This window comes from Cibotium barometz, chromosome 19 (genome assembly GCF_041138505.1).
Source record: "Cibotium barometz isolate CiBa-2024 chromosome 19, ASM4113850v1, whole genome shotgun sequence".
Lineage (NCBI taxonomy): Eukaryota > Viridiplantae > Streptophyta > Polypodiopsida > Cyatheales > Cibotiaceae > Cibotium > Cibotium barometz.
In genome coordinates, this window is record NC_141064.1 from 49,798,226 (window position 1) to 49,810,273 (window position 12,048).

Here is a 12,048-nt window from a genome sequence, read left to right on the forward strand (position 1 = left end):
TGGATTAATCACAAGAGGTGGATAGAGACATAAGCTCACATACAAAAGAGATCCTACATTATGGATTAATCACAAGAGGTGGATAGAGACATAAGCTCACATACAAAAGAGATCCTACAATCATCTAAACAAGCAAGATTCAATAGAATACAAGCAAGAGGGTAGGGAGAAGAGGGAGAACTCACAAGTATTCTCTATTACAAAGGAATAAATGTATATTGGTTGATGCCAAAAATGACTTATATACAAATGACTAGCTTTCACACTAGGTTGGACAAAACTTAAAAAAGGTCCATGGCCACTATTTATAGTCTTAAACAAGTATGTGTTCCCTATTTGGCATTAAGCTCAAGGTAAGGCCGCTTCATAGATTCTAGTGTTGTCTGATAAGGAATGGGTCTTCCATTACATGTGGGTAAGATGGCAAAGGGCCATATGGTAGGATTGGTAGGCGAAACCATGTTAACCTAACAACAATTCTTATAGGAGACTTTATAAAATTCACGTATGAAATGATATGGTTCACAATGTTGTTTTTTTCCATGAATATGTAGCCAAAGGTTATGTCCCTCCCACTTTTTCAAGTCCTTTCTCACGTACCTCTCTCCTTTTCTTTAGGGTTCATTTCTCATTTTTAAAATAGAATATATATTTATTCTCTTTAAAAAGCCATGTTTTTTTGGCAACCATCCACCCCAAAAGTTAAAGGACAACATAATAATTTAAAAACTAAAAAGGTGTGCACTATGAAGGACATATAACTTTAGAAGAACAAGAAAGCATGGAGAGTGTGGAGGACGCACGATGAAGGACATATAACTTTAGAAGAACAAGAAAGCATGGAGAGTGTGGAGGACGAGGATGTAGTATAACTACGAAAAAGAAGTGTGAAGGAAGAGCAAAGATGTCTCACTCAACACGAGTTCTCAAAAAGCCATTCTAACCTTTAGAATCTTTGAATTAAGTCTCATATGCTCTTAACTATCTATTCAAGTTCATTTCTCCTTCCTTCTTTGAATATTTGATAAGATGTCTTGCTCTTTCTTCATCCTTGAGAAAAGCCGATAATTGTGTTGAAACTCTAGGATTTTTGCGAGAAGTTAGATTTAGATGGAGAGGTCCACATTGCTTTCCTTGGATGTGAGCAATTAAGATAACAAGACATAGGTTTATATGACAAGGGATTGGATATTGAAATGTTTATACTCATTAGTGTAGAAAGTAATATTAAGGAGATATTGTTTAAAGTTAAGATATATGAAGCATTATAGGGTACCTCTACAATGTAAGAAATTGAAGAAAAATTATAAACTCATTAAACTATAATATTAATGCATTAAGTCTTTTGCACGTGCATAAAAAAGGAGTCTTCACAAGCTTAGTTACCATTGATAAGTGTAAATAAGAGCCTTAAAACAACTAAGCATCATGTTTAAAGATTGCTAAGCACCATGTTTCAAGATTGCTAGCAAAAAGTATGTGCCCCTCTTAGACTTTAAAGGGATCTAAATGTAAAGATTTGCAACAATGATGAGGGGAGGGGTGAGTACTATGAAAAGAAGACTTTGTTGCAAAGAAAAGCAACTGTATCGAGGATGTTAGATCATTACATAAAGAAAAGGGAAAATTTTGACATGGCCTTTGTTCACTTTAAATAATGATTTCAATTGTGGCCATTCATTCACTGTTGTTGCATGATGGCATATGACGCCTATCCCAAGATTTGTTCGTGTACCACTTTGTGGTTGGAACGTTTTTTTGTTATGATATAGAGAAGATTCTTCTTTTTCATAAGCCTTGGCAAGGGGAGGATGAGGGTAGTTTTCATTAAACGTGCTTTCCAAATTTTTGCAATCCCATTATGCTAACTCAAAGTGTTCATTTGGAGGCCACCCTTCTTGTCAACCTCGGCCTAAGGTTCATGGTGGCCTTCCAATCAAATGTGAGAAAGCTTAGATACTCACTTGGTAAGTTGACCACTCCAATGTGAGAAAGGTTAGATACTCACTTGGTAAGTATGATTTGCTTGAGTGCCTCTTGCAAATTGCAATAACTCAAGGAGAAAGTTTGATGTAAGACCTTATTTCATGTTGAAGCAATTGTAGCACCATTTTGTTGCCTTCATGCACCCATCTTAGATGTCTTTAATAAAGTATTGTTAGAGGTAGAACCCTCTTCAACTTCAAAAGATCCAACTCCTCATTTTCCAAGCCTCCTATACTTTTGGTATTATTGCTCAGTGAGAGTAATAGAAAATTGATTAATTGTAGAAAAAAAGATATTTGGCTGCATTTTAATATGCTCACTTCTGTGTATTATCAAAAGATCATTCATGGAAAGATGAAGGTTTAAACAAAATAATACTAAGGACACTTTTGATGGATAGTTATGGGTGACCATGTTGGTTTAATATATCAAATTAATCTCATATCTATTTGGATCATAATAGGACCCCCTTGTTGGCGCTTGAAAGAAAATACCTAAGGGTATAAAGAATTTGATCAAACCTTCATTTTGGAAGGGAAAATATCAGCATCTCTCTCTCTCTCTCTCTCACATACACACACACACACACACACACACTCTCTCTCTCTCTCAGTACCAAGTAGTGGTGGACAAGTCCAAAAGAGCGAGTTTGGGGGCTACATCTCTCTCTCTCTCTCTCTCACACACACACACACACTCTCTCTCAGATGAAGTGGACAGGTCCAAAAGATTGGCGCCCCAATTTTTGTGGCTGTTGCATCTAGAGTCCAGAGCAGGGCTGAAATTTGAAGGCTAACCCGGACCTTCAATTAGAAGGCCAAATTTTACTTTGACATTAGCTAGCCTTCAAGTTCACATAAATATTGCGTATCTATATATTGGCCTTCTACCTGCACAATTTTAGAAGCGACCGCCTCGCAGCAGTCCTGACCAACCCCCCGCCAAACTAAGATGGCACCTGTCAGTAAAGTTTTGGTACTTTGGGGGACAGCCTGGCAGTATGTCAATATGTATTAAGTTACCGTTCTTTAGAAATTGTAAACTACAGGGAGGTGTGTCTTCGTGGCTGCCAACAAAGCAGTGCCGAGCCAGGAGAGTTCAATGGCTAATGACGTTTTTCTTTGTTCTCGTGATGCCTACAGTGTTGTTGTTGCAAGCTTGCATGAAGCCGGTGTCTCTCGGATATGGCGCGCATGCCCTTGCAGAGCTTTGATGGCCACAGTCAAGGGGAGCTCGAATGACGATGCGCGCTGAAAGCAAAGCAGAAGCTTAGAAGAAGGTGAGAGGAGGGGGAAGAACCCGTTTTTCTCTCAGACTAGGGTTTTGCTCTCAGCAGATTTTGCAGAGTTAGTTTCTCCATCGATCAACGGATTAGGCTTTTTCAGCGTTGGCCCTTTATAGTAGAACAACCATCTCGACCACATTTTAATCACATATAGTGTATTAAGGTTTCTTCCGCTGTGTTCCATAGCCTCTGCAGAATCCTGTCCAAGGGAAGGATTTATCGCATTGGTTTAGGGCGTAGCAGAGAAAGAGGTTTTTCTCGCCGTAGGTCCTAGTCTCAACAGCGAAGATCTTCTATTCGCTGTACGCTAATTTGTGTAGTAGGGGGGACTAGATCAGGTTTTTGCAAGAAGCACAGGAGCATGCAAGGCTCTCTTTCGGCATTGCCAAGAACACAATCAGGTTCTGTGGAGCTAAACACCATTTCAGTGGCCTCTCTTCCATTTCAGACATAGCTTCGCCTGCAAGCTTTGCTGAACCTAAGCAGCAGCATGCCTTTCCGTCGGAGGACCAGCAGTGGCCCGGGGCCATGCTCCAAATGTGCCTCTGTTGTCCGTCTTGCCATATTCAGCTCTCTTTTCATCTGCGTTATGACTCCACTTGTTTTTTTGGCAGTTCAGAATGGGAGGTTTAACCTTATTTCAGGTAATGTCGCCATTCCCCTACTGCCTTTGCAAGTGCTTGCTCTTGTGTCTCTGCTTTTAATAACAACTGCGCTCGCTAATGTGCCTTCTTTTTCCTTCACGTGATCTCACCTGATTTCGCAGGAGGGAAGGATTTTCTGGATGCATCCACGGACATGGTAATAACTTTCTTTCTTTATGTAGATTTTGTCCCTTTGGCTAAATTTTGTGCTTTCTGTCTATGCCCATATGGTTAATTCTCATGCCCTTGGATTAATGTTGGCACCTGGTCTAAATGTCACAGGTTCAGGAGCCTCTGAAGCTTAGTGTTTTCGAACATATAGAAAACTTGGTTCCCAAGGAGGTATGGATTCTAGTCAGTTGGAAGGCTTTGTACATGTTGCAGTTGATACTCAATCCATCCAATTATGTCACTCATAATTGGAACTGCCACCATAAGTGTTATGCTCTAACTATGAAATAGTAGTTTTAAGATGCTCCCTATAGACCATGTTCTGTGTTTACATTTATTGCTGTTACATGCTGTTCTTGCTTAGTTCTTCTGCATTGTGTTTATGTGCCAGTACACTTTTACGTTACTAGTGCCAGTACCTGTTAGTCTCAATGAAATGTTTGTTGAACTTTTGATCAGGTGATTAATGTGATCATGTCAAACTCAGACAATTCTGGAACTTTGAATCTCAATGCTCTCAGCACGAAAGACTTGTCATCCTCATTGGTCATAGAGAAGCCCTTAGAAGTGAGCTTCAATGCACTGCTGGTAGACTTGATGAATGATAGCATCATTCATGGTTTTGATAGTTTTGTAATGTATATAGGACGTTTCATCTGACTTCTTCACCATTGCAGAAGCCCAGAATGTCAGGTGAAGGAGGGGATATCATGTATTCTAGAATGCTACATAAAGGAAATATGGACATGGATAGTGGAGAGAACACAACTTTACCGACTGAGGTTGGGGAAAGGCTGGAGGCTGAGGGCACATCAGAGCAAAGAGAGGGCACAGACATGGTAACAGGTAGAAATTTGATATCTATGGTGATATCCATTAGCAAATGTAGTAATAAGGCATGCCTTTAAGTGGAGATTGAAAAGATGTTGAGCTTATGGACTGTCACTTTCAGGATTGTCCTCTGGAGTCTTGGAGCAAACACCTGATAACAAGTTATCGCCTGCACAGGACGCAAGACGAGTGTGTCACCCTCTGCCCTCACTGTGTCTGTTACAATCTATCAGCACATTGAAGAATTTAATTTTGGTCCACTACATGTTTTTGTCTACAAAGTTGATGATTTTGCATGTATTTGATGAACTCTGAGGAAGGTATCAGACAATCAAACTTTTTCAATGCAGCAGATTAGAATGCTCAGGACAGAGAAAAGGCTTACAGAGCTCATTCAACAAAGAGAAGCATCTTCAACAGAGGTAGAGAGAGAAGCAATTGCACGAACAAGAGAGGTTCATGGTGGTGATAGTGCAATGAGCCAGTACAATATTTGGAGGCAGAAGAATGATGAAGCCTCTGATTCTTTAGTCAGGCTGATGCGAGACCAATTGATAATGGCTAGAGTCTACTCTGGTTTAGCACAATCACATAAGCAATCCCATCTTCTGCGTGACCTGAGACTTCACATCAGAGAGAGTCAGCGAACACTTGGAGAAGCTGCTGTTGACTCAGATTTGCCACGCAGGTAGACAAGTTCCTTTGTACTTTTTCAACTCATTGCAGATGCAAGTGTTAACTTATTTTAATGTGTGCATTATTGGACTATTTATAATCCAAGGTCTCTTTGCAAGGATCATCTTCATTTTCTTGAGAACGTCTCATGAAATCATTCTTTATTAGTATAAGTGTGACACTGTCGTGATGTCTTCCCGTGATTATCTTGCATCCAAAACAGTCACAGATGCATATGCATAGATCACATGAGGAAAGCCGCAGGCAAACTCACCTCCCACCTGTAGGCTTGCTTCTCCGAACCACCCGTGATTGAGAGAGATACACACATGCACCACCATAGCATAAGGCTTTCAGATCGCAATTCCACTTGGCAGATGGACCACACCACAGGGGTCCCATACCATGCATGATACTAGCTTGCAAGCTCGGCAATTCTAGACCCACCAAAGGGCTAGTATAAATTCAACCGACACAAGGTTGGTTCAACATAGTGAGTTATGAGCTCACCCCTAGCTTATATAGGAATTGGGTGCTGTTTTTATCCACACACGTATGGGATGTCCATTTTTAACTCTCTTAATAGCCAACGGCTTATTTATGTGACACTCCCTTATAGTAGGATGTATAAAACGAGATTGCAACAGTTCTTGGAGTTGGGGAGGGAGGGAGATTGTCCCGAAGAAAAATCTTCTTGAACTTGTCATGGAGAGCCTACTACTTCTCTGAAGCACGGGCCACCATCTGGGCAGTCTGGATGTAAATCATCGATTGTGCACCTTTCTTGATTTCTCATTTAGCCTATAAGTGGCTTATGAGAGGAAAAAGTTTGGGATTCTTGGCTCACACTTAATGGTCATTAGGGCTTTGGATACATTTAGGGTGGATGTCGTAGTATCCAGTCCATACTATGCATGATGGAGTTGATGGATTATTGTCTTGTGGATGACTACCACGAGGTTATAAATTGCACATTCTTATAAGGTGAATTTGGGCATGTTCCCGGATTCATCTAGGTACACACACACACACACACACACACACACACATATAGCACCTTGAGCTTTAAACTGGATGCTCATCGTCATTCATGTGTTGAATATTTCTCAACCTTCTTGTTTACCGAAGTCAGGAGAAAATGGGCTCGCCGAGCGGCTTTTTTCGTGACTACATCCTCTGTGCTACCGCTGTCAAACAAGACGACTCCTCTCTGGCTACCTATGTAGCCAAAGGTCTTGAGCAATTTGTTGCACTCATACTCCTAGTCTTGGGCGTCCTTTTACTTATCTTTGCGCTCCTGGCTAACGATTGCATCAACCGAAGAATTGGGGTCAGAACAACTCCACGGAAGCCGTGGAGGCTGGGGTGGTAGTCCGTGTAGTAGTCTTCTTTGGACAATCCTTAGAAGTGTGTCTTTTTGTGTGACAAAAGAAACACCTACTCTCCTCCTTATATTGAGCTGTCTCTTGCGCACTTAGTTTTCCACTGATCTTGTCTGCTTGAGCTTTTTAGTCTGGAGTAAGCTTGGGCATGCTAGTCGAGTTCTTGGAGTCAGAGACTCCCGTGCTCTATTCTAGGAAAGACCACATCTGGTTTTGCCCTTCCCCGCCTAAAGCGGGTGCCTTGGAAGTGAAAGGTTGGGAAGTCTTGGGCTTTTCGTCATTGTACTTCATTTTAGCACTCTGCGCAAGCGAGAGTGCATCCTCGAAGGTGGCTGGCTGAAACATACGCACTTCCCATATTTGTGTGTTAAGGCCATAAAGGAACTACCCTTTCTTGTCCTTGTCAGAAATGCCCAATTGCAAATATAAGTTTGAAATTTTATCGGCAAACTGCAGGAGGTATAGAACTTGGTATCAATATATGCTCCCACACACACATTGTCATGTGCACAATGTGTATCTACAGTGTGCTATACGCACGCAAGACTAGTTTCGTGGCTTGGGGAAGCTTGGAGCTAGGCAGGCTGATTGACGAGCTAAACTAACGGGCGGGCACCCAAGTATGGACGAGCGGGCGCCCAAGTGTGGATGCCCGATGACCGGCCAAGAACCTATAAAAGGGTGGTCAAGGTTAGTTATTGGAATATAGAGAGTCTCGCGAGTTTGTGAGAGCTCTATGGTCTTGGAGCCTGGATCTAGGGCAGACATGCACCTGCTTTATGCAGCTGAGGCCGGTAGCAATCTCGAGGCCCGCAAGGTCAGCTTCGTGGCGGTATGGGACGTCGTGAGGAGGAGATTGGTCGGTACGTCATCCTAGTTAGCTCAGCTCGTGGCTCGGTGGGGACAGCCAAGACTGTGGGCTTGCCCACGGTTGTCATGGTTGGGAGGTGAGTCAGGCCTGCACTCCCCTTGTTTGTTTGTTCGTTTGTTTGCAGGATTCGAGTCTCGTACGAGGAACGATCACGAGGAGATCCATGGGGATTTGACAGTGGTATCAGAGCATACCTCGTGAACGAGCAAGTCGGTAGGTAGAGAAGATGAGGTCGAGGGAAGGTATGTGTTAAAAAAGCTTGCTGTTTTTTCTGTGCATACTGCCTGGATCTAGTGCAGACATGCACCTGCTTTATGCAGCTGAGGCCGGTAGCAATCTCGAGGCCCGCAAGGTCAGCTTCGTGGCGGTATGGGACGTCGTGAGGAGGAGATTGGTCGGTACGTCATCCTAGTTAGCTCAGCTCGTGGCTCGGTGGGGACAGCCAAGACTGTGGGCTTGCCCACGGTTGTCATGGTTGGGAGGTGAGTCAGGCCTGCACTCCCCTTGTTTGTTTGTTCGTTTGTTTGCAGGATTCGAGTCTCGTACGAGGAACGATCACGAGGAGATCCATGGGGATTTGACAGTGGTATCAGAGCATACCTCGTGAACGAGCAAGTCGGTAGGTAGAGAAGATGAGGTCGAGGGAAGGTATGTGTTAAAAAAGCTTGCTGTTTTTTCTGTGCATACTGCTGTTTTCAGATTCAATGTGTGTTTTTTCTTCATCAAAGAAACCCATATTGATGGGAGGTGGTAGTTTAGGAAGGGTTGATTGCTTTGCAGGAAGTAGGGAAGTCGCTTGTGCAGTCGCATGAACTGCAAGGAGAGAAACAGAAAAAAAAACCACGTTTACTTTTCGTTGAACGAGTGAGAGAGAGAGAGAGAGCACGTGTGAGAAGGTGTGCGCTGGCGGGTGTTGACGGTCTATCGAAGGCTGGCAGCCGACCAGGTCTCTGTAGGCGACCCTGCAGGCAGGCGCATGGGCCTGCGTAGCCAGCCCAGGCAGCGCCCAGGCTAGGCCAAGCGGGCGCCCAGGTCCAGCGAGGCAGGCGCCTAGGCCTTCGCCGCCATGTGGCCAGGCTGGCGCAGGCGCAGCCTGTCGTGAAGGCACTGTCCGAAGCAAAGGTGAAGCCGGCGGCGTTTTTCCGACGGGAGAGAGAAAAAAAGAAGAAGCAAAACAGCAACCCAAGTCAAAGGCAGCTAACCAGTTGTCTTTGACAGGCATGTCAATTACTGTACTTTCTCGCCCTAGTACTTGTTCTGATTGTCTGGTCAATTCTAAAGTATTTGGCTTGCATGATCTTCTCCGAGTTTATGGAGAAGTGAATGGCCATAAGATTCACATTCTTCTAGACCCTGGCAACTCACAGAACTTTGTTAACTACAAACTTGTGCAGAAATTGAGTCTTGATACGACACCCAACGATCATACCTATGAGGTACGCCCACCTGCGGGAAGGCAAGTTTGGGATCGAAAGGTGGAGATGCTTCCAATCCAGATTCAGGACTACAAAGACACTCTGGAATGCTATGTAATGCATCTAGAAAATGTAGACTTAATATTAGGGATTGAGTGGTTTAAGACTCTTCAAGTCCATATAAATTGGTCTAGTCATATTTTTTCTTTTCAGCATAGGGACACCAAGTATAGTATTTTAGGTGATTGTATTCAGCCCTCTCAGGGACCTCTTGTAAATACAATTGATTTTGGAAATATAATGGATTCTTCTTTGTATACCGCTTTCCATTGTGTATTGATTCCACTTTCTTCATTTCTCATACCTTCCATGGATGTCAATGAATCAAGTTTGTTTGAAAGCAAAGAATTACAGAAGATACTTGATTCGTTTCAAGACGTATTTCCTAAGGAATTGCCATCGGGTTTACCACCTGAACGGGCAGTAGATCATCGTATTGACTTGATCCCTGGTGCTCATCCTGTCAGTATTCCACCTTACAGGATGAGCCAAGCTGAGGAAGATAAGTTGGCTAAACAACTCGAAGATTATTTGAGGATGGGCCAGATCCGTCTAAGTAAATCACCTTGGGGTGCACCTGTGTTGCTTAGGAGAAAGAAGGACAACACCTGGAGAATGTGTATAGATTATAAGAGATTGAACAAGCTGACCATTAAGAACCGTTATCCTCTCCCTAGATCAGATGACCTGATTGACCGGTTAGCAGGAGCGAAATATTTCACGAAGATAGATTTACGTACTGGCTATCACCAGATACGTATTCATGAAAGGCATGTTGAAAGAACCGCCTTTCGGACTAGGTATGGTGATTACGAGTTTCTCATATTACCTTTTGGGTTAACCAATGCTCCAGCCACTTTCCAGCAAATGATGAACGATCTTTTTCGTAAACATTTGGGAAAATTTGTGGTGGTGTTCCTGGATGATATTTTGATATATAGTCGTACTCTTGAGGATCATGTCAGACACCTCACGATTGTCTTATCTATTTTAAGACAGAATCGACTATATGCTAAGTTAAGTAAATGTGAGTTCTTTATGACCGACATCATTTACTTGGGACACAAGATCACTAGAGATGGATTGAGCATTGACTATGATCGAGTTCAAAAGGTTCTAGACTGGCCTATACCGCGAACAGTGAAACAACTTCGTTCTTTTCTCGGTTTTGTAGTTTTTATTCGGAAATCTGTACGGGAGTACTCTCAGCTCACACTACCGATGACCGACTTATTGAAAGGTCGTGGACGTAAGTCAAATCAGCCTATCACTTGGAATAACGATTTGGATATGGCCCTCAGACTTTTGAAAGATAAAGTCAAGGAAGCACCTATCTTAGCATTACTTGATCCTAGTCGGCCTTATGTTCTTGAAACTGATGCCAGTGACTATGCTATCACTGCTTTATTTCAAGATGGTAGACCGATTGCTTTTGAAAGTAAAAAGCTAGATGACACTCAATCTCGTTGGCCAACCCTTGAGAAGGAGCTTTATGCTGTGATTCATGCTCTCAAGGTTTGGAGACATTATTTATATGGCTCCAAGTTTGTGGTATTGACTGATCATCAGTCAATCAAGTATGTGTGTGATGCGGATGATTTGAGAGGAAGGAAAGCTCATTGGGCGGAGTTAATGCATGATTTTGATTTTGAGATCCGTTATTGGAAAGGGTTGTTGTAGATGCGCTTAGTCGAATTAGAGAGGTGAATTCTTTGTCGTTCACCGAGATTTCTACTGACTTATTTCAGTCATTGAGAGGGCTTTGCAGGACTGATAGTTATTTTGGTCCATTTTGGCAGAAGATCCAGGACGAGAGTTCATTGATTGACCAAGACTCGATGACTGAGCAGTCTACCATTCAGGCTGCAGGAGACCAGTGGATGATTCGGAATGGTTTACTATTCCGTGATGACAAAATTTGTGTACCACAGATCCCGGACATTAGGTCCAAGATTCTTAAGGAGTGTTACGACGCCCCTTCTGCTGGACACCCTGGGGTACACAGGACACTATCGTTAGTGAAACACACTTTTTATTGGCCAAAGATGAAAGGGTATGTAGAAGATTATGTTCTCAAGTGTCAAATTTGTCAGGCAAATAAAGCTGAACGCTTTAGACAGGCTGGGTTGTTGCATCCTTTGCAAATCCCAGGTAATAAATGGGAAAGTATTTCCATGGATTTTATTACCGGATTGCTAAGAACACATCAAGGCCACGATTCTATTTGGGTTGTGGTAGATCGCTTGACAAAAATGGCTAGATTTTTACCGACCCGGAAGACTATTACAGCTACGCAATTAGCACGGCAGTTTATCGAGCAATTGTTTAGACTGTACGGGTTACCGCAGGACATAGTCAGTGATAGGGACTCTAAGTTTACGAGTGATTTTTGGAAACTTGTTTTTGAGAAGTTGAAAACAACTTTGAATTTGAGTTCCTCTGATCATCCTCAATCTGATGGCCAGACTGAAAGAGTGAATCAGATTTTGGAGGATATGCTTCGAGCATATGTATCCAAAAGACAGAGTTCATGGGAGGATTATCTTCCTATGTTAGAATTTGCATATAACAGTACTAAGCATACGAGTACAGGGTTTAGTCTTTTCATGCTTATGTATGGTTTGTATGGTTTTCAACCTAGATCACCTGTTACAGTTGGATTCTCAGGACTTCAGCATGATGCAGTACGCAATTTTTTGCAAGATATACAGGAAATGTTACAAGTTGC

General features: G+C 42.6%; 1 protein-coding gene across 3 annotated transcripts in view; it reads left to right on the forward strand.

Annotated features, from left to right (window-relative positions):
* Positions 1-3,025: 3,025 nt before the first annotated feature.
* Positions 3,026-12,048, forward strand: part of LOC147628709 (polygalacturonate 4-alpha-galacturonosyltransferase-like) — a 30,562-nt gene continuing 21,539 nt past the window's right edge. For 2 of the 3 annotated variants that reach the window (XR_015268176.1, XM_086813938.1), the window contains exons 1-7: positions 3,032-3,915; positions 4,038-4,072; positions 4,198-4,257; positions 4,546-4,653; positions 4,764-4,932; positions 5,039-5,106; positions 5,268-5,605. Coding sequence is in view for 2 of the 3 variants with exons in the window: in XM_086813938.1 (XP_086670064.1) it covers positions 3,762-3,915; positions 4,038-4,072; positions 4,198-4,257; positions 4,546-4,653; positions 4,764-4,932; positions 5,039-5,106; positions 5,268-5,605 (932 nt within the window). In the remaining variant the exon portion in view is untranslated. Of the gene's footprint in view, positions 3,916-4,037; positions 4,073-4,197; positions 4,258-4,545; positions 4,654-4,763; positions 4,933-5,038; positions 5,107-5,267; positions 5,606-12,048 lie in introns of all 3 variants that reach the window. The other variant, XM_086813939.1, reaches the window with a different exon arrangement.